A 23,405-nucleotide genomic window follows, 5' to 3' on the forward strand; every position below is an offset into this window, starting at 1 on the left:
CTGTCAAATAAATAAAATCTTTTAAAAAAAAAAAAAAAAAAAAAAAGGCAGAGAAGAGAGGTGGCTGGGTGGCCCAGTCGGTTAAGCTTCTGCCAGCTCAGGTCACAGTCCTGGGATAGAGCCCTAAGCCTCAGGCTTCCCTGCTCAGTGGGGAGTCTGCTTCCCCACCCCCCATGATCTCTCGTACTTGCGCTCTCCCAAATAAATAAAATCTTAAAAAAAAAAAAAAAAAAGCAGAGGATGGAAGGAAGGAAATTAGTTTTTAACAACCTGAAATGAACCAAAATATGTGAGGATTTATTAATGCTGAAAAATGGAGAAAGAGATTTGTATCATTAAACTGAAGTAATTCAATGTTTATTTTCAAAAATACATAACTCAACATTAAAATAACTTCCATGAAAAGTTTAAGACTGCATTATCCTAACACATACATCAGAACTACACTATCTGTGTAAATCATGGTAGTGATTTTATCATTACATCAAACGGAACCCTGTTCTGAAGTTATCAATTCTGATGTTCTAACTTCAGGAAACAGAGGGGAAAATGTTCTATCAAAAGTATATCACTCTAAAACAATCCTTTAATTTACAGTAATCTATAAAATATAATTTCCAAGGTCCTGGGCAAAATTTCCATACAACATTCTCCATTTAATAAAAAGTATAAAAACTAGGGATATCAATACATGACTAAAACAGAAATCCAAATACACTGTACCATTTCCATAATAAGCTCTTAGAGTTCAATGGAATACTATTTTAATTTTAAAATCCAACTACTACAGGAAATTACAAGATGACAAGAATCAAGCTACCTTGCTAATTAACTTTAAAGAAGTCTGATTTAAATGGTCCCCATATCACCAGAGTAATAACTATTAACAGCAGGCCACATAAATAAAAGCAGGAGAGGGGCACCTGGGTGGCTCAGTTGGTTAAGTGGCTGTCTTTGGCTGGGGTCATGATCCTGGGATTGAGCCCAGCCTCTGGGCTCCCTGCTCAGTGGGGAGTCTGTTTCTCCCTCTCCCTCTGCCCCTCCCCCTGCTTGTGTGTGCTCTCTGTCAAATAAATGAATAAATTAATACAATCTCTTAAAAAAGCAGGAGATACAAGCACAACTTAAATACAAGAGTGTAGGGATGCCTGGGTGGCTCAGTCGTTAAGCTTCTGCCTTCGGCTCGGGTCATGATCCCAGGGTCCTGGGATGAAGTCCCACATCGGACTCCTTGCTGAGGGGGGAGCCTGCTTTTCCCTCTGCCTGCCACTCCCTCTGCTTGTTCTCTCTCTCACAAATAAATGAATAAAATCTTTAAAAATAAATAAATAAGTGTACATTTTAATCATGGTGAGACATCCCTAACTGTACAGCTGTAGATTTACAAGAGCAACTAGAAAAAATTTAGAATACTATCTATTTCAAAGTTAAGCAACAAAAAATTTTCAAGATATAAAACACTAACAATCATGCAAAAAATTCAGTCTTTTTGTATCAATATTAAAAACATTTACCCATTTGTGAATTAGACTTGGTGACAAAGAGGCCCGTAACAGCAAAACAGTAATGGAACAATGAACACACTAATGTCTCCACTAGCCCTTAACAAATCTATTAAACTTTTAAGTATCTTCCAAGTCTAACTTGAAAATCAAAGGAAATCCACTAAAGACTATACCTTCCTGAAACTTGTTTCTAAGATTACCAGGCCATTATTCAGGTACAAGTCAAACAAATTTGGTCTTCTGGTTCTTCTTCTTTGTTTGATTTGTATCTGATATATTCATTTCTGTTACAACTTACTAATATCAAGACATGAAAAATAAGTTATTTCATTTACAGAGAGCACTGTATCAAAACTGGGACAATTAAGCAGTGCTCCAAAGACAATGTTATTCAGCTCAAGCAGCTTCAATTACAGCTATGATACAGATGACTGCTAAGCAGGTAACAGCCTAGAGAGATAAAGGCTTAAAGATAACTCTAACTTGGTGGCGCCTGGGTGGCTCAGTCGTTAAGCGTCTGCCTTCGGCTCAGGTCATGATCCCGGAGTCCTGGGATCGAGCCCCGCATCGGGCTCTGCTCTGCGGGAAGCCTGCTTCTCCCTCTCCCACTCCCCCTGCTTGTGTTCTCTCTCTCGCTGTGTATCTCTCTCTGTCAAATAAATAAACAAAAATCTTTAAAAAAAAAAAAAAAAAAAAAAGATAACTCTAACTTGCTAAACACCAAAAAAGAATTTTACCAAAACAAGACAGTTAAAACTGGAGGGAAAATCAAACACTACAACAGTTTCTTCTCTTTAAATTCTCTTAAACATCTACTTTATGGGCACTTCATAAATTTATGTCTTTCAGGTTTTTAACCATCCTCCTAAACAGCTTTATTACATTAATTTCAGTCAAACTCAGGAATAAGAAAAATAACAACACAAAAACAGCCCTCTTTATAACCCTGCTAAAATATTTAATCTGGTTAATAATATTAACATCACAGACAAGAGACCCCTGAGATCAGAAAAAGGAAAATGAAGCTCAGAGATTAGGATAAATCCCCCAATTTTCAGTATCTTTGCTCTTGAACCCTACACTACATGGGATTTAGGAATTAAGTTACCAGTTCAAAGAACTTTTATTACTGCTAGTCTACTATATTCTGTTCACTAGAAAACAAGATTTTAAAACAAACTTCAGTTACCTGAACAAATTTAGTATCCACTGCTCTAAACACTTCTTATGAGACCCATATTTTTATTTTTTGGTCTTTACTGCTAATATTCTAGTTCCTGAGTACTTAAGGCATCTTTTCCTCCCCACCTTCCCTGACAAGCCCCATTCCCAATAAAACTAAATTAAACTAACTAAACATAGAAAGACAAAGCATGGACAGTTGCAAGAATGACTAAAAGGTTACACGCTTGTCAAATTTATTTTTTTTTTTAGATTTTATGTATTTATTTGAGAGAGTGAGAGAGCACAAGAGAGCTCAAGCAGGGGGAGTAGCAGAGAGAGAGGGAGAAGCAGGCTGCCAGTTGAGCGGGGAGCCTGACACAAGGCTTGATCCCAGGACCCTGGGATCATGATGTGCGCTGAAGGCAGAAGCTTTAACCGACTGAACCACCGGGGCACCCCTTGTCAAATCTATTAAGTACTAAGACCCTATTCTACGGTCATCTCTGTACTTACTTCAGAATTAGCACACTTGGAGAATATTACAGTACTGTAATTCCTGAAAAGGTCCATATTTCCAGACTGAACAAGTGATGATAAATACATTTAAATAAAAGACACAGGGGCACCTGGGTGGCTCAGTTGTTGAGCGTCTGCCTTCAGCTCAGGTCATGATCCCAAAGTCCTGGGATCAAGCCCCGCATCGGGCTCCCTGCTCTGCGGGAGGCCTGCTTCTCCCTCTCCCCCTGCTTGTGTTCCCTCTCTGGCTGTGTCTCTCTGTCAAATAAATAAATAAAATCTTTAAAAAAATAAATAAATAAAAGACACAAAGAACAGTTAAGTGCATATAAAAAACAAACCTATCTTTGAAATGTAAATTTCTATTTTTTATGCCAGTTTCTTTTTTTTTTTTGCCAGACACAAGGTACATCCTCAAAAGAAATGTCATGTCTATGAATCTTATGCCCAGTAAATGGCAAACCTTATAAAGAATATCATCCTATGAGAATTTAATGAAACAATAACAGTAGTACTGTTATTATTAAAGCAAAATGAATGCTATAGATTATAGGTAGTATAAAAATTCAAATTAAGAAGCTAGTGTGGGCTAAATTAAAGGAAAAGTTCAGTATTACAACTCTCTATCAAAAATACTAACTTTCAATAATAAGCATATTTAGCTGGTAAATACAGATATTTAAATGTGAATAAAATTGTATAAGGTTTAAGTGAATTAGAGGATTCCAATTCTCTGCATGCAACTTAATTTTTGCCATACCACCACCACAAAAATCCTAGAGAACAAAGCATTAATCTCATTTTGTATAATAATGTTCTCTCAAGATCTGCTAAGGGGAATTATCAAGAAATAAAAACCTAAAACAGCACAGGAGTAAATCATTCAATAACTTATAAAACTAATTATAATATTTAATTCCTTTTAATAAGTATCACAAGAGTGGTATTTACTAAAATTCCTTGAAGACCTCTGAAAAGAATATATTATTTTTTCAAATTATTTGTCTGAAACACCCTTGAAAAAAGTAGCTAAAATGATAAGCTTTCACAGGCATTATCATAATAACGTAAGCTACCAATACTGAATACTTGTTTGCTAAGCATTTTACATATATTATCTTATTGCATATTATAAAATAGACATCATCATCCCCATCATATATATGTGAAAAATAAGATTCATTGACTAAGTTATATGCTCTGGGTCTCACCCCTAGTAAATAAAGGTGGGAACTGAATTCATTTCTATGCGACTCTGAAAGCAGTACTCTTATCCATTCATTATACCAGTGCTTCCCAACTTTTGTCACATGATGGCACACACTGAAAATGATATTTGTAAGGCTTATTAAAGTAAGTAAAAATAATGTATATTTTCTTTATATCATAAAATTATGACATGAAAAATAAAATACAAAGTATTACAGATGATATTAAATACGAATTGGCATAAACCTTCCTAATAAAATATTTGCAATTGCCATGTTCCCAAAGTTTAAAGAAATCATACTAAAAATGTTCAAATATCATTTCAACCGTTGCAAAATTTCAAAAAGTTATGAAATGATTTAAAATTTTAAAACTATAAGGGCACCTGGGTGCCTCAATAAGTTAAGTGTCTGCCTTCAGCTCAGGTTGTGATCCCAGGATCCTGGGATTGAGGCCCCCAAAGTGGCTCCCTGCTCAGCAGGGAGCCTGCTTCTCCCTCTCCCTCTGCAGCTCCCCCTGCTTATGCTCTCTTGCACTCTCTGTCAAATAAATAAATAAAAATCTTTAAAAAAAATTAAAATTAAAAAAATGAAATTTCAAAACTATAGAAAAATTTACAAACAGCAACTTGTATGCCATCCTATATACTGCACTCTGGTTGGGAAGCTTTGCATAATACAATTTTGTCTTTCTACATAATATTGTGATTAAATATTAATTTGACATTATCAAGATCTTCCCAATAACACACCTAAAGGAAACTCAAATCAAAGGTGATAAAAAAATTCTAACACTTAGGTATTCCTTAACTAATTCTGCCCACCCTAGCTGCTGCTTTTTTTTTTTTTTTTTAAGATTTTTATTTATTTGACAGAGAGAGACACAGCAAGAGAGGGAACACAAGCAGAGGGAGTGGGAGAGGGAGAAGCAGGCTTCCCGCTGAGCAGGGAGCCTGATGTGGGGCTTGATCCCAGGACCCTGGGATCATGACCCAAGCCGAAGGCAGGAGTTTAACGACTGAGCCACTCGGCGCCCCTGTCCACCTTGGCTTCTTAATTTTAATTTCTATAGTACCTATAATCTGTAACATTCTTTTTGATTTAATAATAACAATAACAGTTAATATTCACTGAGCTGATCCTACGTGCCAGGCTGTATTCCACTTTACATTATTATCATTAATGCTCATAGCACTCCTATAGTGCCTCTATTTTCTCCATTTTAAAGATGAGGAAACGGAGCAGAGCAAAATTGAGTAAATAACTTTCCCAAGGTTACAGCTGGTAAATGGGAATTAGAATTTGAAATAGTCTGACTTCATAGCTCATGTTGTTACTCATTATACTAAACTACATCCCTCCAAAAAAGAAAATACAGTAATATCTAATGAACACCTATTATGTGCCAGGAGAGACACAGGTAACCAAATATATCTCAACTTAGACTAAGTTTGACAGTTTCACAGTGATGAAGTAAAAATTACTTGCATGTGCATCAAAGGAGGTATTCTACAGGAAAAAAAAAAGTTATCCATATACTGTGATGAGTGTGTTCTGTTTACAGAAAATACTTCAACTTCTGTGCATTATGATATGGTTCAAGCAAGAGCATCTGTGTCTGCAACTATTTATATTTGTTGACTTAACTTGCTCAAGAATATTAAAAAAATCTTACTTAAAACAATGAAATTGATAAAAATTAAAAGCAAATGTTTTAGTACTTTGATTTTTACTTACTGCTTTTGAAGTTCGCGAAGTCATCATGAGTTTAATTTTGTTTTTAATTAAATGCACTATTTATAAAGTCCCGAATAAAGATTTTTCCAGACATTTGCTTGCCTAAATTCTGCCTGCCAAATCCTGCCATTTGGAAGAAAGCCTCACAGTTTACAACTGTATTATAATAGGCTAATGTCCTGAGGGGATCTCTGATGGGCTAATGTAAATCAAAACATTTACAGAAGATGAAAATATACCTTTAATTTCATAACCAATCAATCAACACAGATGTTAATGCCTTGAGTATTATGGTTTAAGTTAAACATCTGAAAGAGCCCAAGGAGCAATGTCCAACATTAGGTGGTTCATGCTAGTAAATATTTAAGAAGCATCTACTATGTGCCACAGACCATGCTCATCCACAAATCATACCTGTTAAACAGAGAGTGGCAGTCTAGAATTACAATCTGAATTCACGTGTCATGAAAGGTCAGGTATTCAAACCAAAAGCTCAAGCTCCAATGCATAACTTTCCCCCTATATCCAAAGAGCCGCTCCTAGGCTTCTGCAATCTACAAACCACTAAGTACATCCTGGAGTACAAAATAAGGCTTGGGTTATGGTGGTGCATTCTGTCCTCCAGGGCTTTACACCATGAAAACTTGGCACTTCTCCTAAAGCAACTTCTTTTTCTCAAAAATTAATTATTTTAAAAAGTTCTACTGAAGGCACCTGGGTGGCTCAGTCGTTTAGCGTCTGCCTTCGGCTCAGGTCATGATCCCAGGGTCTTGAGATCGAGTCCCACATCGGGCTCCCTGCTCCGCGGGAAGCTGGTTCTCCCTCCCCCACTCCCCCTGCTTGTGTTCCCTCTCTCTCTGTTGAAAAATAAATAAAATCTTTAAAAAAAAATAAAAAGTTCTACTGCGAAAAAGAAGGTTCTGTTACTTACAGAAACCATTACTCCTACTTATTCTTCTCTAACAGAACCGTAGAAAATACTAATAGTAAAGAAACTGTGACTTAACTAATTGGTAAGCTGATGCCAGGGTACTTTATATGATTTACTGAGCCTCTAGAAACCAGTCTCGGGGTGCCTGGGTGGCTCAGTCTGCTGAGTGTCTGCCTTCGGCTTAGGTCATGATCCTGGAGTCCTGGGATGGAGACCTGGGATGAAGTCCCGCCATCCGGCTCCCTGCTCAGCGAGGAGTCTGCTTCTCCCTCTGCCCTTCACCCGGCTCATGCTCTCTCTCACTCTTGCCCTCTCTCAAATAAATAAATTAAATCTAAAAAAAAAAAAAAGTTTCAAAAATCTTTAAACTAATCATGCTGAGTAAAATGCATCTGACCATACCTAAAAGCTGCTCAAGGGGCGCCTGGGTGGCTCAGCCGTTAAGCGTCTGCCTTCGGCTCAGGTCATGATCCCAGGGTCCTGGGATCGAGCTCCGCATCAGGCTCCCTGCTCCGCGGGAAGCCTGCTTCTCCCTCTCACGCTCCCCCTGCTTGTGTTCCCTCTCTCGCTGTCAAATAAATAAATAAAATCTTTAAAAAAAAAAAAAAAAGCTGCTCAAAACGAGTGTCGGGTAAAATAAACTGTAACTTTCTGAAGTCAATGTTTTTAGTTTGGAGAGACAGCTCACCAGAAGTCTGTCACAGCTTTTATAGTGTATCCAATTTTATAATTTATCCTAAGGTAACTCCATTCCCACTGCACATCATCCCTAGCAACTATTCAGCAACTCCCAATATGTAATCTATTGTCCACTACATCTTTTGCCACAAACCTCAAACCAGCCAGTCCTTAAATTTCCTCAGCTCACACCACCTTCCCTTTTACAAAAACAAGGGAAGGAATTATAAAGCCTTAAGAGAGTAAAAATGATAGAAGGAGGTGGAAATATAGACAGCCTCTGCACCCAAGCTCTTTTCCTTTGTATCCGAGAACTGTTGTCAATTATCTCAACCACACACCTTCACGTTCCTGAGTAATCCAGGGTTCCTCCACCTTACCGACAGTTCAAAATGCCCACTTCATAATAAATGACAGGGTCCTTACGTGATCACTCTGTCCCAGCCCCTCTATTTATATTAATCATTCAAGCATCCCAACTTCATCCTAGTCAAAGTATCACCACGCTCCAAACTCATAAGCCATTATACAAGCCCCCCACACTCTATCCCGTCCTCTTTGCTATCAACATACTCCAACCCCTTGTAAAACCTTCCCTAATATCAGCTCTTCCTTTATGAGCTTTTCGCGTATTCCTAACACAGTCTCAAAGATCTCCTGCCCACACTCCCAAGCTCTCTCCACTAAACGCCAATTCCAGCACGGAGTCACACCCTCCCTCCAGACCAATTCCTACAACCCCAAACCCCACCCCCTCAGCACGCCCTCCGGGGCCTAAGCAACCAACCCAACACCCCGCCCCACGGCCGTCACGCCCTCCAGATCCCTCCAGGGTCCTTTCAGCCGGCCGGGCCAGACCCCCACCCCCCACCCCCCAGGGCTCCAAGTGCCTAAGCCCCTCCCGTTCACCCCGCCAGTCCCGCCAGCCCCGCCCCCAGCCCCTCACCGAGTAGCAGAAGCTTCACTTCTTTGGCCGCTTTCTCTCCGTCCTCCCGCAAGTTGCGGTCGATCATCTTGCTCCGCTCCACCGCCGCCTTGTCCTCGGCGCTCAACGTGCAGCCCATGGCGGCGGCGGGAGAGGGGACCGAGCCCGGGCTCACTCACACACCGCGGAAACTGCGACTCGGGTGCCTGAGACAGCGTCTACTGCTGGGCGGCGGCCCTCTCCGTCAGCTCCTTGAGCGCCCGAAGGAACCGGATATCCGGCGTTTACGACACTTCCGGCAACGCCCCACGGCGGTTACTGCTCAAAACTCTCCAGCTGGGGTAGAGGAGGAGCAATGGAAAGCGGAAGTACGGAGAGAGGACCTGTGAGTCCGAGCGGTGGTTCCCGGAGTAGCGATGTCTTGTCGGGCACCTGGTACGCGCGGCTCGACCTTAGTGCCTCTTCTCCTTTTCGGCTGCCTTATTTGGATAAATGTAGAAAAACTAGGGACTGGCTTCCCCAGTTGGCGGCGCCCTTCTGAGGTCAAGCCGGCTTTGGATGGGGGCTGGGGGTTCCCAAATAAGAGTCCCCAGCCCGCACAGGAATTTCTGCTGGGAATTTCTCACTGGTTAGAAAGCCCCTTTGATCTCTGGCTGTGGAGACCCGAAGCCCCTTCCCAAGTGTACGACACTGCCGGGGTTGTCTCAGCCCGATCTACGGGATGGGAACAAACAGCAGAGCCTGGGGCCGGCCACGCTTCACATCTTGAGATCTGTAAGGCCGACCACGCCTGGGACCTTAGCATCCCCTTCTGCCCTCCCCTCTGTCCCACCGCTTCCTGCTCTCAGGATGTATCCCGGTCCTTGTGCCGTTACCTACGAGTTGCCCAGCGACTATGTTGACAAAAGGCCACCTGAAATCGCCCAATATTCTATTTCCTGAAAGGTAAGAGTGTAGTTCTCCACAAGATCTCCGTGCTACCTTTCTCCAGTGTAAGCCAGTTTTAGCGCGGATAAATGATCCTGCTTTAGGGGCTTCGGACTCCTACCAAGATCAGTTAACCTCAGGCCCACACCCCAAAACAAACCAGTGCATCCTGTGAATCTCCCTACTGAAATTTCCTGTTGTAGTACCACCCAAAAAGGGAAGTTCTAGTAGATTTGTCTCAGCTCTAGCATCACCTGAAAATAAACCTCCATGAAAGCCTCAGACTCCTAGCCTTTTCATTCATAATCCTGGGTACTACCCGTGAAAGTGGCCCTGAATTACCTTTACTGCCAAATAGCTGCACAAATACTCTCACCATATATTCTAGAGAGGAGAACTCTTGTGGTCCCCCAAACCGTTCCCTGGGATTAAAAATTATTTCCCTAATAGAATTTAAATCTTAGCATATAAGGTCCCAACAGAAAGGTCTATATGATGATGTTTCATTGATTAGAGGGATTTCTTGAGAGCCACCTTAAACAACTTCATCCACTATAACTTAGTAATGCCAGTTCTTCAAAGTTTGAAAAGCCTCCTACTCATTCTCAAATGACTGTTAGAATAAAAAGGATGGCTTTCCCATAATCAATACTTATGGGGGGATAGGGCAAGAGGAAAGGGAAGAAAAACCAATATTTATTGAATACCTATTGGCCAGGTATGGCTAGGTTCTTCCATATGGTCATCTCTTTTAATCCTCACAACAACCCTGTGAGGTAGGTAATGTTACCCCCATTCTTACAGATGAAGAAATAGGCTCAGAGAAATTAAGCATCTTTCCCAAGTTCACACAGTGAGTAAGTAGATGTCTGCCTCCAAACTCACCCCTTTTCTACCATGCCACTATAAGATGTTACCTGGGGAGACCTGACAACAGAAAGTTTTCATCTAGGCTTGAGAGTTACCCCAACACCACCCAGGTGCAGGAAAAGTAACTGACGGGTCGGTTGTCTCAGCCTGTTGATTCTTGAGCCCACTAGAGAGGTCAAATTTTGTCCAGGAACAGCCTTCATAGCCAAGATAGCAAACTTTAGCAAGCAATCCTGGTGACTAGAAAACAACTGGAAGGTGGTCATGGCAGAAACTGTTGGGAGAATTCTCAGCATAATAGAAGAGAAATTTTCCTTCATGAAGGTTTCCTTCATGATCCACTCAGACAGGGAAAAATAAATGCAAATGAACCAGCCTATGTCAAATTCTGTAATAAACACCAGTGAGATCACAGTGTCAGGAAATATCAGCCCGAATTAGAGATATCCTTGCACTTAAAATTTTCTTTTTTGATGTATGTGAAGGAAGGGTTGGAGGGCAAAGTCACAGGAAAAGGCAAAATAAAATAACAAAATGGCTGCCCGGCAATGTTTCCTGTCCTCCCCTCTCCTCACTCCTTCTCCCCATCCCCACCTCCCCCATGCACGCACCTTTCCTGTTTCCACTGGACTCACACTGCCACCTGCTGGCAATACTTAGGGCCTACTAGCCGATCTGTGATGTTTGAAGAAGAGTTTTCTTCCCCTTATCTACGAATGAGATGCCTCCCTTATGAGTTTATCTTAAAAGGGAGGAGAGCGAGAATTACATGTTTTTCAATCACGAAAAATTCTCCTATCTAGGGGATTTCCTCAGTGTAATAGGTTCTAGACTAAAGTAAGTCTGGTGGTAGGAAGACAAACCTGTAAATTTTCCTACATCTAAAGGGGAAAGCTGTTTGCCCAGTTTCAGTTAATAAATTCTTTTCCTCAACTAGAGTTTCATTTACAACCCTCACACTTTCCACAATCCACAGGAAGCTTCCATGTAGGTATCTCTACTGCAGTGGACTGAGCTCCAATATATTCTCCAATATATTTCTCAAACATTCTTTAGTGCTTTACCAGATACAAATGCTCTGTAAAAATACAAGGTACCTGATAAAATTAGACTATGAACTCCTCAAAGGCAGTGACTCTGTGGGCCCATAGAATACTAGGTATTCAACTATTATGCACTGAATTGAACTGAAATAGTAAATGTTGATATCAGTATAACTTTTTATAATCAGTATTTATTGGCCGTTCAAAGGGGAGACTATCCCACTCCCACCAGCCCATCTTACCCTTTAATGTTCAATGAGGCAGGAATTTGTCCAAATACAGATCAAAGCACCCTCTGTTCCTGCCTGAACCCTTGAATGTTACTTGATTCAACTGAGGGAAGTGGATGGACAGGTAATCCCAGATGGGCATCCTGTCCAGTTTGCAACTATTTCCCCTCCCTTGCAAATACCACCACCGATACCAGCCAACAAGTTCCTACGGTCTCAATCAGTGAACAGCTGAACCCAACTCCCGTGCCCTCTCTCCAGCCCAGGGCTGCAGATAGGAGAGAGATTTAAGTCTTTGTCACTGAAGCTAATTTTGAGAGCGATGAATGGGAGTAGGGAGGCATTTAATGGACCATAGAAACCCCACCCTTCCCATTCCCAACCTTAGTCTCTTGTACCCGATTGTCCAGGGGGCTGGAGGTGGGTCACTGCCATGAGGAGAGAGATCAGGGAGGCCACTCCTAGGAAGAAAAAAAAAGATTTACAGTATTATTGGTCAAGGTGATTATTTGGCCTCTCTGTATCCACCCACCTTAGCAATTCAAATGCTAACCCCCACCATCAGCCACCCAACCCTCAATCTTTCCACTTCTTCATTCTAAAAAATAAGGAGAAAGAGCCATCCTGTTGTATCCTTGCCTTTGCTGAGATCAAGCCGGAAGCTTGATCTCCCATGTGCAGGAGAAAGACAGCAAAATAGAACAGAAGGGCTGTTCCCAGAAGGTGGGAGAGAGCTGCAGTCAGCTCTCCTGCCTTCTCCTCTTTGTACCCTGCTTTTCCCCTTGCTTCTGGCCAAACTTGGGAAAGGAATATACCCAGCTGGCCCTCTCAGTTTAAGGAAACCTCAGGTCTAAAACTAGAAAAAGATCCATTAACTCAAATAAAGCTGTACTTTATTTAGGTCTTTTTAAACCTAACAAGGAAAGGAGAAGACACAGGTCATTTTCTTACCTTGCTTGGGTACAATTACTGCCCTGGACAATTACACTGAAAAATGAAATATCCTAAAGAATCCCCAGGATAACTCCAAACCTGGCCTGCCACTCTATATCCTCCAACTCCTACCCTTAGGGAGTCTCTCTGCTTCCTGAGGCATGGAAAGTTCGCTGGTTGAAAGGAATCATCTCACCTTCGTGACCCTTTATTCTCATTACCATCTCACCAGGTTCCCTCCCCCAGTAGTCAAGGATCATAGCCATGTCCAAGGCTTTTGCCACACGTTCATCCTGTTGGCATTGTTCCTGACCCAGAAAACACTAAGCAAAAGCTGTGTGCAGAGACCCCAGCCCCAGCCCCTGCTAGCCGGGAACAGGTGATCCCACAAGGTGTTCCTTCAGTCATAAGTGGCCCCAGCCCCATCTCCCTCCAAGTGGCCAGAAGCCCGTCATGATTCTAGTCGAGGTGAAGGGGCGGGACGGAGGTAGCTGTCCGACATGATGATGTCGCTGGTGAGTTGCTGCTCCAGGAACTCAGAGGTCTCTTCAGCTATCTGGCCTGGAATTCGAAAGTCCACAGCAGGTGTCTCTTGCTTGGGGCTGGGGAGGGGTCGGGAAACCCAGGACTCCGTGGGACAGCCTGTACCCTGAAGGAACTGCAGAAAGTTCTCCTCAATGGAGCCCTCCCGGCTAGGTAGCCTCAGCTCCTCCTCTGGAGCCGGCTTGAAGAAGCAGACAAACTGCTTGCTGAGCTCCCCCCGGATCTGCCGGTTGAGACATCCATAAAAGAACGGGTTGGAAGTGAAGCAGAAGTAGCCGATCCAGGTCACCACGTTCTCCACCTGCCCAGTCGAAATGGGCTGAGCACTCAGGGCAACGTAGAGGTGGAAAGAAAAGTAGGGCAACCAACAGAGCAGGAACTGTCCCCCCACGGCCAGGAGGACCACTGCAGCCTTCCCTCCCCCGAACGTCCGGTGCGGGGTGGTCTGGGGGGCCCCCGAACTGGTGACCATAGTGGAGCGGCTGCTGAGAGACTCAGAGCGTTGCCGGGGTGTCTCCATCCATGTGGGCAGCGGTCCGTGCTGCATGGCAGCCACTCGGGCTACTCGGAACATGCTGCAGTAGACCACAAGGATGAGGAGCAGAGGCAACAAGAAGTAAAGGACAGCAAAGACCACCACAAAAAGCTGACAGGAGGCACTGCGGCTCCATTGGAGTGAGCAGCCTGGGGGGGTGCTGGGAGCTCCCTCCTCCCGGGAGACCCTTCCCAACACCGGCACAGAAGCCATGGCCAAGGCTTTCACCCACACGCCCACCAGCACAGAGGCCACCAGCCCCAGCGTCATGCGCACCTCGTAGCGCATGGGGTGGACAACGTAATAGTAGCGCTCCACATTGATGGCCGACACCGAGAGAATGGCCAGGCTAACAAAGCATATGCTCAGGAACAAGTAGAGGCGGCAGGCGACCTCCCCGAAGAGGTCATGGTCAAAGAGGGCAGAGCTGGAGAGCATGGCCAGGGGCATGAGGGTCAGGGCGGCCAGCAGGTCCACCAGGCAGAGGTGGAAGACAAAGACAAATTTTCGGAGGGCGGGTGTCTTGGCGATAACAGCCATCACAGCGGCATTGCCAGCCACAGCGATCAAGTCCAGCAGGAGCATGAAGAAGAGGGCCACAGATTCCGAGGCCACGTCCCTCAGCCCCACCTCTGGGACCCCACTGGCCGTAGAGGGACCTGGGGTTTGAGGGACCCTCCCCAGAGTGGAAGAGTTCCCTGATGACTGGGGGATGGGAGAGGACTCCATGGGGCCGAAAGAGGACACCCAGGGCACCTCCTGTCACAGGCCCATCCCCCATCCTAGTCCAGTGACCCTGGGATGGCCAGCCGAGGCCCAGGCTTGCCAATTTTGTGGGGGGGGGACGGGGGGGGGGGGAGAGGGCGCCTCCTGCTGGAGCCTCCCGGATGGGCTCTAATCGCCGGCCTTCCAGGCTGGGCTGTGCGTACCACCGAACTGAGCGCTCAGAAGCTCATCTCTCCTCTCTGGCAAGAGGTGGCTCTGGTCTGCCTTGGTGACCTCGGAGAAGCAGGAGACGTGAGAGATGCTGGAGCCTCACTCACTCAACACTCCACCTTCTGAGTGGTCTCTCGCTCCTTTTTCTTTTCCTTGCCTCTGTTCTCCATACCCTTCTCCTCTCTCAGGGACTGTTATCCAGAGATTCTAAATCCTCTCTCTCCCTCTCCCAGGGTCCCACTGAACTCCAGGATAGTACCCCAGTTTTCAAGTTGCTTATGTAAATTTCCTGATTTCTTGTCTCAGAATGGCAGGAGCTGTTGGGGAGTAGAAGGGACACGAGATCTGGTTTCCAGGCCCAGGTCTGGGAATTACTGACTCTGTGACTCTTCTGGACTTCAGTTTCCTCATGAAGGCATCTGTAAAATGAAGGGAATAACAGCTACTTCATGACTGTGTTTGGAGGGTCCTGTGAGACTTCATAACAATACTACCCATAAGCGCTCACATTTATAAAGGCGGTTTCCAAATACCAAACCCTGTTCTAAGCACTGTACATAAATAAGCTCATTCTAATCCTCACACAACCTGTGAGGTAGGTATTACTCTCATCCCCATTTTGCAGTTGGTGAAACTGAGGCCCAGAGAGGTCAAGTAACTTACCAAAGGCGGCAAGGTCTGGGTACGTACCCAGGTGCCCCGGCTCCAGGGCCAGTACTTCAGCCCACCTGACCGTGCCCTCCACAGCACCTGGAATGCAATAGGCATTCAGTGAATAGTTGTTGAATCTGAGCCATCTCTAAAAACGTCTGTCAGTGCTCTGGGGTTACCACTGGGAAGAGATCACCTGAAAGGGGGAAGGACTGTGCTTTAGTCTCCTGTGACATCACCATCCTCAAGACAAAGAGCTGCCATTTGGGGGCTGTTGAGAAGGAACAGTGAAATCAAAATGTCCCAGCTGGAAGGAAACTGGGATGTCAGCCCATCCAGCCTCCACTGCCCCCAAAGCAGAAGGGCATAGGTCACTTGAAAGCTGCCTTTCTTCACCCACTCATCAGCTTCTCAAGGCCACTGTACCCCTGCAGGTGGGAGAGGAAATGCTCCTAACCTCCCACTCCCTGGGTCCCCAGATCTCTGATCATTGGAGCAGATCCCTGGCCCAGAGTTCTCTTGGCCCTGGACTGTTAGCACATTCCAGAGCAAGGAGGGAGAAGTAGGTGTCTGAGAGTGGGTAGGTCACTGTGACTGTGGAAATGGTTGAGTATAAAGCAGAGAAGACAACTGGAAGGAATGGGGAGGGGAAGAAGTCTGGGGTTTCGGCATCTCTCATTTCTCCTGACCAAATGGCAGATCAGATGTTTCATGTGTCTCATTATCCATATTAAGTTTGCATATAATTGAAATAATAATGCAATTAAAAAGTATTTTTATTTCCATATCCGATTCTTGCAGTCCAGTTTCTCCCAGTATACTGTGGGAAAATATGCAAATTTGAGGCAAACTATGGACATGCCGAGTCTGATGGGCCGTCTGTAGACAAGTCCCAAGTTCCCTGGATCACGGTTTCCTCGTCTGTAAAATGGGAAGGTTGAACTGGATGACCTCCAAGATTCCCATATCTGACAACATTTGATGACTCTGTGAGTTCCTGGGTTGCTCAGTCTAAAAACCCATCAATTCTCTGACTGCGATAAAGTGGACCACATGGGGCAGACCATCCGCATTCCCTCCCCATAGTTACAGCCTTACAACCACCCTTGGGTTTGGGCATTACCACCAACCATGCACGAATTTAACTTCAAGCATGCCATGCATGCAATAGGTGCCTGATATAACTTTGTGAATCAAATTCACACTGGTTTGTTGAGTCCCTGCCCCCCTTAATACCTGCTCCAAGCACACTCAGTAGGTCAACTGTGTGTTAGCCAGGGGACTCTGCTCTGGAAAGGGTAACCTGGTCTCCTGGACTCGGCGCAGCCCTAACTTTGGACAATTGCCTAGGGATGTGCCTCTCTGCAGGGATAACAGGAAGCTCATTTCACAGTTAAAATAGCCACATAGACTCAGGGTCTACAGAGAAGGTGAAGAGAGGGCTTAAAAGTGGAGACATCAGCTGCTCATAAGACAGTCTACCAGGAAAAATGCAGAAAGCAACGCTAGGAGAGGCATCCTTGCCCCTTACTCTCCATGCTGTGGCTTCCTCGTCCCTTCCACCTGGGAGTGGGGCCCAGAAGACGTGGCTCGGAGGCCCTGGGAGCTAAAGGAGTAAAGGCCCTCCGTGTCTGCATGGACATCAAGAGTCTGCCAGCAAGGCCCACCCAGGGTCCCAGACTGAGGAAAGCAGACATGGTTTCCACGTGGAGATGGAGGGGATACTGTGCAGCCATGATGAAGCCCTAGACAAGAAGACATTGGACAATTCTCATTTCCAGAACCCCCTCGGCCCGGCCAGGATCTCCACACTGACTTCTAAATTCCAGGATTCCCATTTCCATCATAACAGATGGACCAACATTCCTGCTCGCCAGCATTCCCTCACTGATGGATGGGGGTTGAGGAGGGGAGGGTTGTGCATCACAGTGTCAGGGGGAAAGCCCAGAGAGCCTCACTCCACTCCTAGCTCACATCATCATGCCTTCTCACACGCTCTTGTCTTCCCACTGTTTCCTGCCAGCAAGCCCTCCCTCACCTCCAGGACCTCTCAGGACCTGGCAGGCTTTGCCACCATAGGGGCTCAGGTCTGGCCCCCTAGACGGGGCATGGTCAAGTTACAAACATCCTTGTGTCAGGATGCAAGATGTGCATAAGTGCCCAGCCTAAGGCCACAGAGGTGTCGTTGGGATTCGCATGCACCTGTTCCCCAAATTCGGAGCTTCCCTCCCAAGGATCCGAGCACGGCCTTCCTTCAGACAAGAGCATGGCCCTCCTAAGCCAGGGGGGATCTCCAGGGGGCAACCACACCTCTCCACAGCAGAGTTGCCCACGCCCAGGATGCAGAGTTGCCCATCAGCCTACATACCAACGGACCCATTCCTAGGATGCGGGGGACCCATCTCTATGACATGGAGTAAGACAGATGGGGAACCCTGTCTGCCTTAGGATGTGGGTACTCCCTCTGGCAGGAGATCAACGCCCATCTCTGGGCTTCAGAGATGCCCACACCCCAATACTGCCTTTGAGAGAACTGGGAGCCCATCCCTTGACGAAACTGCCCAGCATAAGGTAGGGTTGGCTGGTCCTTGGGACACAGAGCTAGGCTCCTGCAGAGTACCTCAGCACTCACCATCAGGCCCTGGGACTGGCCCCCATTCCTGGCCTAGTCAGCAACTCCTACCTTGGCTGAGCAGCTCCCGGCTCCCATGTGATTGCTCCTCTCAGCTGATGCTTCTCCAAGGCTGCTGAAGCCTGAACCACTGCAGTGAGCGGTGAGAGGCAGCCGGCAGAGCAGGATGCTCCAAGAGCTTCTGGGTCCTAATGGCCTCCTGCTTCCCACCCAGCCACTTGGAGCCACTTCTGAAGCAAGGAGCCAGGCACCAGTGCCCCCAGGGAGAATGCTCAGGGGTGGTTCCAACCCCCGTCACGTTTCTTGGGGTGCTGGAGTGGGATCGCAAAACGCTCATGGGGCCAGGTGACTGGGGGCAGGAGAGACCCTCCTGGCCAGCCTGATGAAGTATAAAGGGTACTCGGAGTCAGAAAATCCAGATTTAAGGATTTTCTTAAATCCTTAAGTGGCTCTGGCACTTACTAGCTGTATGACCTTGGGCAAGTCACTTCCCATTTCTGGCCTTGGTTTGTTCAGAGAGAATATAGGATAGATGATCCTGAGGCTCCTGACAGGCCTGCCATTGTATGCTTCTGTGTGACATCAGAACCAAGATGCTCTTGCAGCGGGCCCGTCAGGGGAGACACAGAGTACCGGGGTTAGGCCTGGCAGGGGCCAAGGTTCCAGGGTCCGGCTCCTTTGACAGCTGCCAAATATGTACAGCCAATAGGTTCAGGAGTAGCATTCAGGTTTGAAGGGGAGCTAAAGGCCTTGTCCTAACCCTGCATTTGTCCCTCAGAAAGCACGTTACTATCGGTTTCTTAGATTGTATATGTATATTTGGTATGGGCTGGGAGAACGGATGGAAATGGGGGGATCTAACATCCCCATGAGCCCCCACATGTGGTGCCACCAGAACACTGTTCCCTGAAGACAGAGCAGGCACCAGGACCTCGGGAAGGCTCAGATTGCTCTGGATCTGTAGGACTGGACTGAGCTGCACGGAACACCATCCGTAGAGGGTCCAAGGCCAAGTGATGAGCGTTTTGGGAGTGAGATGGAGGCACATGGCTTCCCACCATGAAGAAACCCTCAGTTCCCCTAGCTACGTGACTGACACCCAAGGATAGGATCCTAACATTGCAGAGCTGTAAGACACGCTACAGGCTGAAGCATCCATGTTTCTAAGGCCGAGAGAGGTGAAGAGGTCGTCCAAAGCCACGCATGGCAGAGCCGTGAGCCTAGGCCAGGAATTCAGGCGTGATACCTACTCCAGAGCCCTCTGCCCTGAGACTTGCCCGTCCAGAAACTCCTTCTGCCTCCAAAAGGGAAGAAAGACCAGACTCAACCCAAAGAGCCATGAGAACAATGACTTATTCAGAAAACCCAGAGAGGGCAAGGTGGCTGCTCCGGGCCCCAGGTCAACCACGAAGAGACCACCGACCAGCCCAGAGCTGAAGTAGTGATCACCAGTATCCCCCAAAACCCTTTCTTGGACTCTTACAAGTGCCAAATTCTTCACATACAGTACCTTCAATCCTCACACAAGTTCTATGAGGCAGCCTTTATGCACCTTATTTTATGGATGAGGAAATGGGAGGCAGAGGTTAAGTGACTTTCTCCAGATCACACAGATAGGAAGTGCCAGAGCCAATATTTGAACCCAAGTCTGTTTGAAGCCAAAGCATCTACCCCTTCCTCCATGCCCCAGGACCTCTCTGGAGACCTGCCATGAGACTCTGGGCTGAAGCCCTGAAGCCTATTCCATAGAAGTGGCCATTGCCTTCCAGGAAACAGCCGAAAACAAAACACACACCTTAGTACAGGGAAATCAAATTAAAATACCAAATGTAAACCTGTAGACAGCAAAATGGTTTCTATTAAACCCTGTGCCGCCATGTTGGCAAGAACATCTTGAGATTAGTCAAACCCTCCGGGATCGGGTAAAGCCTGATCAGCACCCATACGCTTCCTGCAGGGGCCCAGCCAATGGCCCCCTTCCAAGGACTGAGAAAGAACCAGAGCAGACACAGGCTCACCAGCACAGGATTATAGAAAGAGCACTGGATTGGGAGGAAAACCTTGGTTCTAGTTGGGCTCTACTCTACTGGTTGGTGGTAAGACCTTGGCCGGTGCGTTGGCCATCTGTGCCTTAGTTCTTCTATCTTCCTTAGTTTTTCGATCTCTAAAATGGGCAACAATTCTTCACCCCCCAGGTTATTGAATAGGGATAGGAAGCCTGCAATACAAACATATCCTTCTTTTCAGGCTTGGGGGAACTGGTACAGTTTACCCTGGCTGGCCAGACAACTGGCATGTAGCCAGCGGGCCAAGTCTCCAGGTCCTGAGGCCCCTCCCATAGAGCTGTTAGGAAAGGTGGTTCCAATGAGGCTGTGGATCCTGGAGCATCATCTCAGTTGCTGGAAGCCATTTTGGCTTGGGAGTGGGGAGGGAGGGGAGACTGCCTTTCCTGGCCTTAGGGCAGCTGATGATAATAATACAAACAGTAGGGGCGTCTGGGTGGTTCAGTCAGTTAAGCGTCCAACTCTTGCTTTCCGCTCAGGTCATGATCTCAGGATCCTGGGATCGAGCCCCGCATGGGGCTCTGCACTCAGTGGAGAGTCTGCTTGAGAATTCTCTCTCTCTCCCTCTCCCTCTGCCCCTCCCTCTGCTCATTCTCTCTCTCTCTCTCTCTCTCAAATAAATAAATAAATAAATCTTTTTAAAAAATAATAGTAAAAATAGTAATGATGATGATGGTGATGATACTAGTTTTGGGGCGCCCAATCGGGGAGGCACTTCTTATGCTGTATCTCATCAAATGATCTCAATCAGGGTTTGGAGTAGCTGTTGACATTACATTCCCCCACCCCACCCTACCAATCCCTCCTTTCAAAGGTTAGTGCAATGGAGGACGTGGGAAGACAGAGGTGGAGAAACTGGGGTGGCCCCACAAACCACATCAGAGATCCATGGCCCAGCATGCTGCACATATGCCCAGGAGTGGACTCCTGTCACATTGGGGTCAGTGGTACCTCTCTCCTCAGTATTGTGGTGGGGCCCCCGGTGCTGAGGTCTGATTTCTCCATCCCAGACTTGCTCCTTGGGGTGGCCCTGTCCTGCCCTTGGCCACCAGCACCTCTTGATGGGGTCACATCCACCCCCAGCCACCCTTTCCTGCGCCTGAAGAGAAGATCAGGAAGCTAACCAAGTTTCTCTTTCATCCATCCATCCATCCACTTTTTCAATAAATATCTATCGAATGCCTTTTATGCACCCACAGCCCCCTCCCGGAGCCCCTCACCTGCTTAGTGGCACACACTGCCCTCCTCTGTTGTCTCTGCCTCTGTCGAAACCTGCTCGCAGGAAAGAGGCTGATAAATCCACTCACACTGATAGCAGCTAATGTGTTCTCTCTCGCAGGGATATTAACAATTTAACAGGGAACAAAGGGAAGAAGCTGAATGCTGGGATTCCAGCATCGACCAGGGGTGTCCCTGAGATCCCACAACACAGGCTGTCGGTTCAACTGCCTGCTCCCCCCAGCCTGGGCTTGCCCCCCAGGACACCAGCATCGCATCCTCTCTGCACCCCCTACATCCACATGGACACCCAGCTCTCCCCACGCGACAGCAGGCTCACAGCTGGACCCGCCCCACTGCAGCTCCCGGCTGTCCAGAGCCCCTATGCCAACACCAGCCATGTCTGCTCCCCAGGCCCCCACCCCCTGTGCCCACCATCTGGGGGCCAGGCTGAGGGGGCTGCAGAGGAAAGCAGAGGTGAGAGCCTTTCCATTCCCTTTATTCCCCCACAGTCTGGCCTACACCCCCTGCCAGGAGCCAAGATCCAACGGTATATTCAGCCTGCAGCTGCCACTGGTCATGTGAGCCCATTGCTAGGTTACAGGGACCCAAAAATAAATCCTTCCCAACCAGATTAGAAACTGGGGGCCTTGGATGAACCAGGCTCAAAAAAGTGGCAGGAACACCCACAGTGCATGTGCAGGCCAGGCCTGCTATGAGACTGGGGAGCCGTCCCCATACAGCCCCCCCTTCATCCATCAGCTTGGTCTCAATGCTGGACCCCCAAAGAAAAATTACAGAAAGCTCCTGGGTCCTTGCCGATTACACAATAAATCAGTCTGCAGGGGGAGTGGGCCTTCCTCACTAGCAGTCAGGGACTGCTTGGGCAATACCCCTCTCCCTCTTCTTCCCTGCCAACCTCCCCACCATCTGCCTACCCCTCGCCATGCCCCACCCCACCCCAGTGCGCTTGCAAAGCACCATGAACCATTGGCCCTGTGGCCTGTGAAGGCTTCTGTATCAGTTGTCCTTTTCCAGACTCAGGGAGGGGAGATCCAGCAGGACACACAGTCCTGGGCAATTTCACAGAGTTTCACGACAATCTTCTGAGTTAATTTGAGTCACTCCATTCATAAATGTGGGGAGTGAGGCTCAGAGAGGTTAAGTGACTTTCTCAGAGCCACACAGTTGAGCAGCTGGGCTTCAAATCCCAGATCTGTATTTACTGAGTCTGGGGATGTGGCAAGGACGAGGACAGGGAAGCACAGCAAAGGAAGGGGAGTCCCTGAAAACCCTGCCCTGTGCTCTGATTGCTGGGCACTTTACTCATTCTGAATTGGGCACACTGTCTTCTGCTGCCCCCAACCTCTACATCCTCTGAGTCAGGCCGCAGCTTTGGGCTCTGTCACCTTCTCTGGGGCTGTCCAGGACCTAGTTAGGGCCATTCCCGGTGCTTGGTCCTGCGGGGGGGGCGGGGGGGCATGTGCAACTCACCATCGATCAGCACCCCTCTACTTCAGAAACTTGACATGGAATCAGAATAGCATAACTTGAAGGGTCATAGGAGGTCAGGTACCTATTTTATAGATGAAGAGGCCCAGAAAGGAGAAGCAACTTGCCCAAGGCCACCCAGCTGACCAGTGAAGGAGACCAGAATTCAAGCCTCCGGATTCCTACTACCTTTTCTGCTTGTCATTAAGGTTGCAGACAGTTGGGGTCCATCAGACCTGATGCTGGGGTCCAACCTGTGGCCCTAACACCTGGTGCCCTTCTTTAACCCACCACATCTTCAAGGCCGGCCCAGCTCCCTCTTCTCTTCAGCAAAGTGCTCCTCTTCCCCAGCAACTTCTGAGCCAGACCCCCCACTTACTTCCCTATACAGGTCCTTGCTTCCCCATTCTGAGCCCACTCCGATAGTCTCCTAAAGCTCCACAGCACCCCATTCCCACCTCTTTCAGCTCCCAGCAGCCCAAACAGCAAACTCCATTTCACCCAATACAAGAAGTGTTTATTGAGCACCTACTATATGCAAAGCTCTGTGTAGGGGGTGAGAGGGAGGGGTACAAAGATGAAAGGAATACAAACCCTGCCCTCTTGGTGCTTACAATCTAGGATGGGGATGAAGCAGGTTATAAGCTTCCAGGGAGAGTCCAAGTGCTG

At 46.9% G+C, this 23,405-nt stretch overlaps 2 protein-coding genes across 2 annotated transcripts in view; both read right to left on the reverse strand.

Annotated features, from left to right (window-relative positions):
- Nucleotides 1-8,926, reverse strand: part of GNAI3 (G protein subunit alpha i3) — a 47,358-nt gene extending 38,432 nt beyond the window's left edge. Inside the window, exon 1 of the mRNA XM_032421993.1 lies at nt 8,686-8,926. Within this exon, the coding sequence (XP_032277884.1) occupies nt 8,686-8,803 (118 nt within the window). The 5' untranslated portion in view covers nt 8,804-8,926. The remainder of the gene's footprint in view (nt 1-8,685) is intronic.
- Nucleotides 8,927-13,099: 4,173 nt separating this feature from the next.
- GPR61 (G protein-coupled receptor 61) lies at nt 13,100-14,695 on the reverse strand. The gene has a single exon (XM_032422004.1). The coding sequence runs from the start codon at nt 14,472-14,474 to the stop codon at nt 13,119-13,121; it is 1,356 nt and encodes a 451-aa protein (XP_032277895.1). The 5' UTR covers nt 14,475-14,695; the 3' UTR covers nt 13,100-13,118.
- Between the last annotated feature and the right edge of the window lie 8,710 nt (nt 14,696-23,405).

Source organism: Phoca vitulina, unplaced genomic scaffold (genome assembly GCF_004348235.1).
Source record: "Phoca vitulina isolate PV1807 unplaced genomic scaffold, GSC_HSeal_1.0 scaffold2, whole genome shotgun sequence".
Lineage (NCBI taxonomy): Eukaryota > Metazoa > Chordata > Mammalia > Carnivora > Phocidae > Phoca > Phoca vitulina.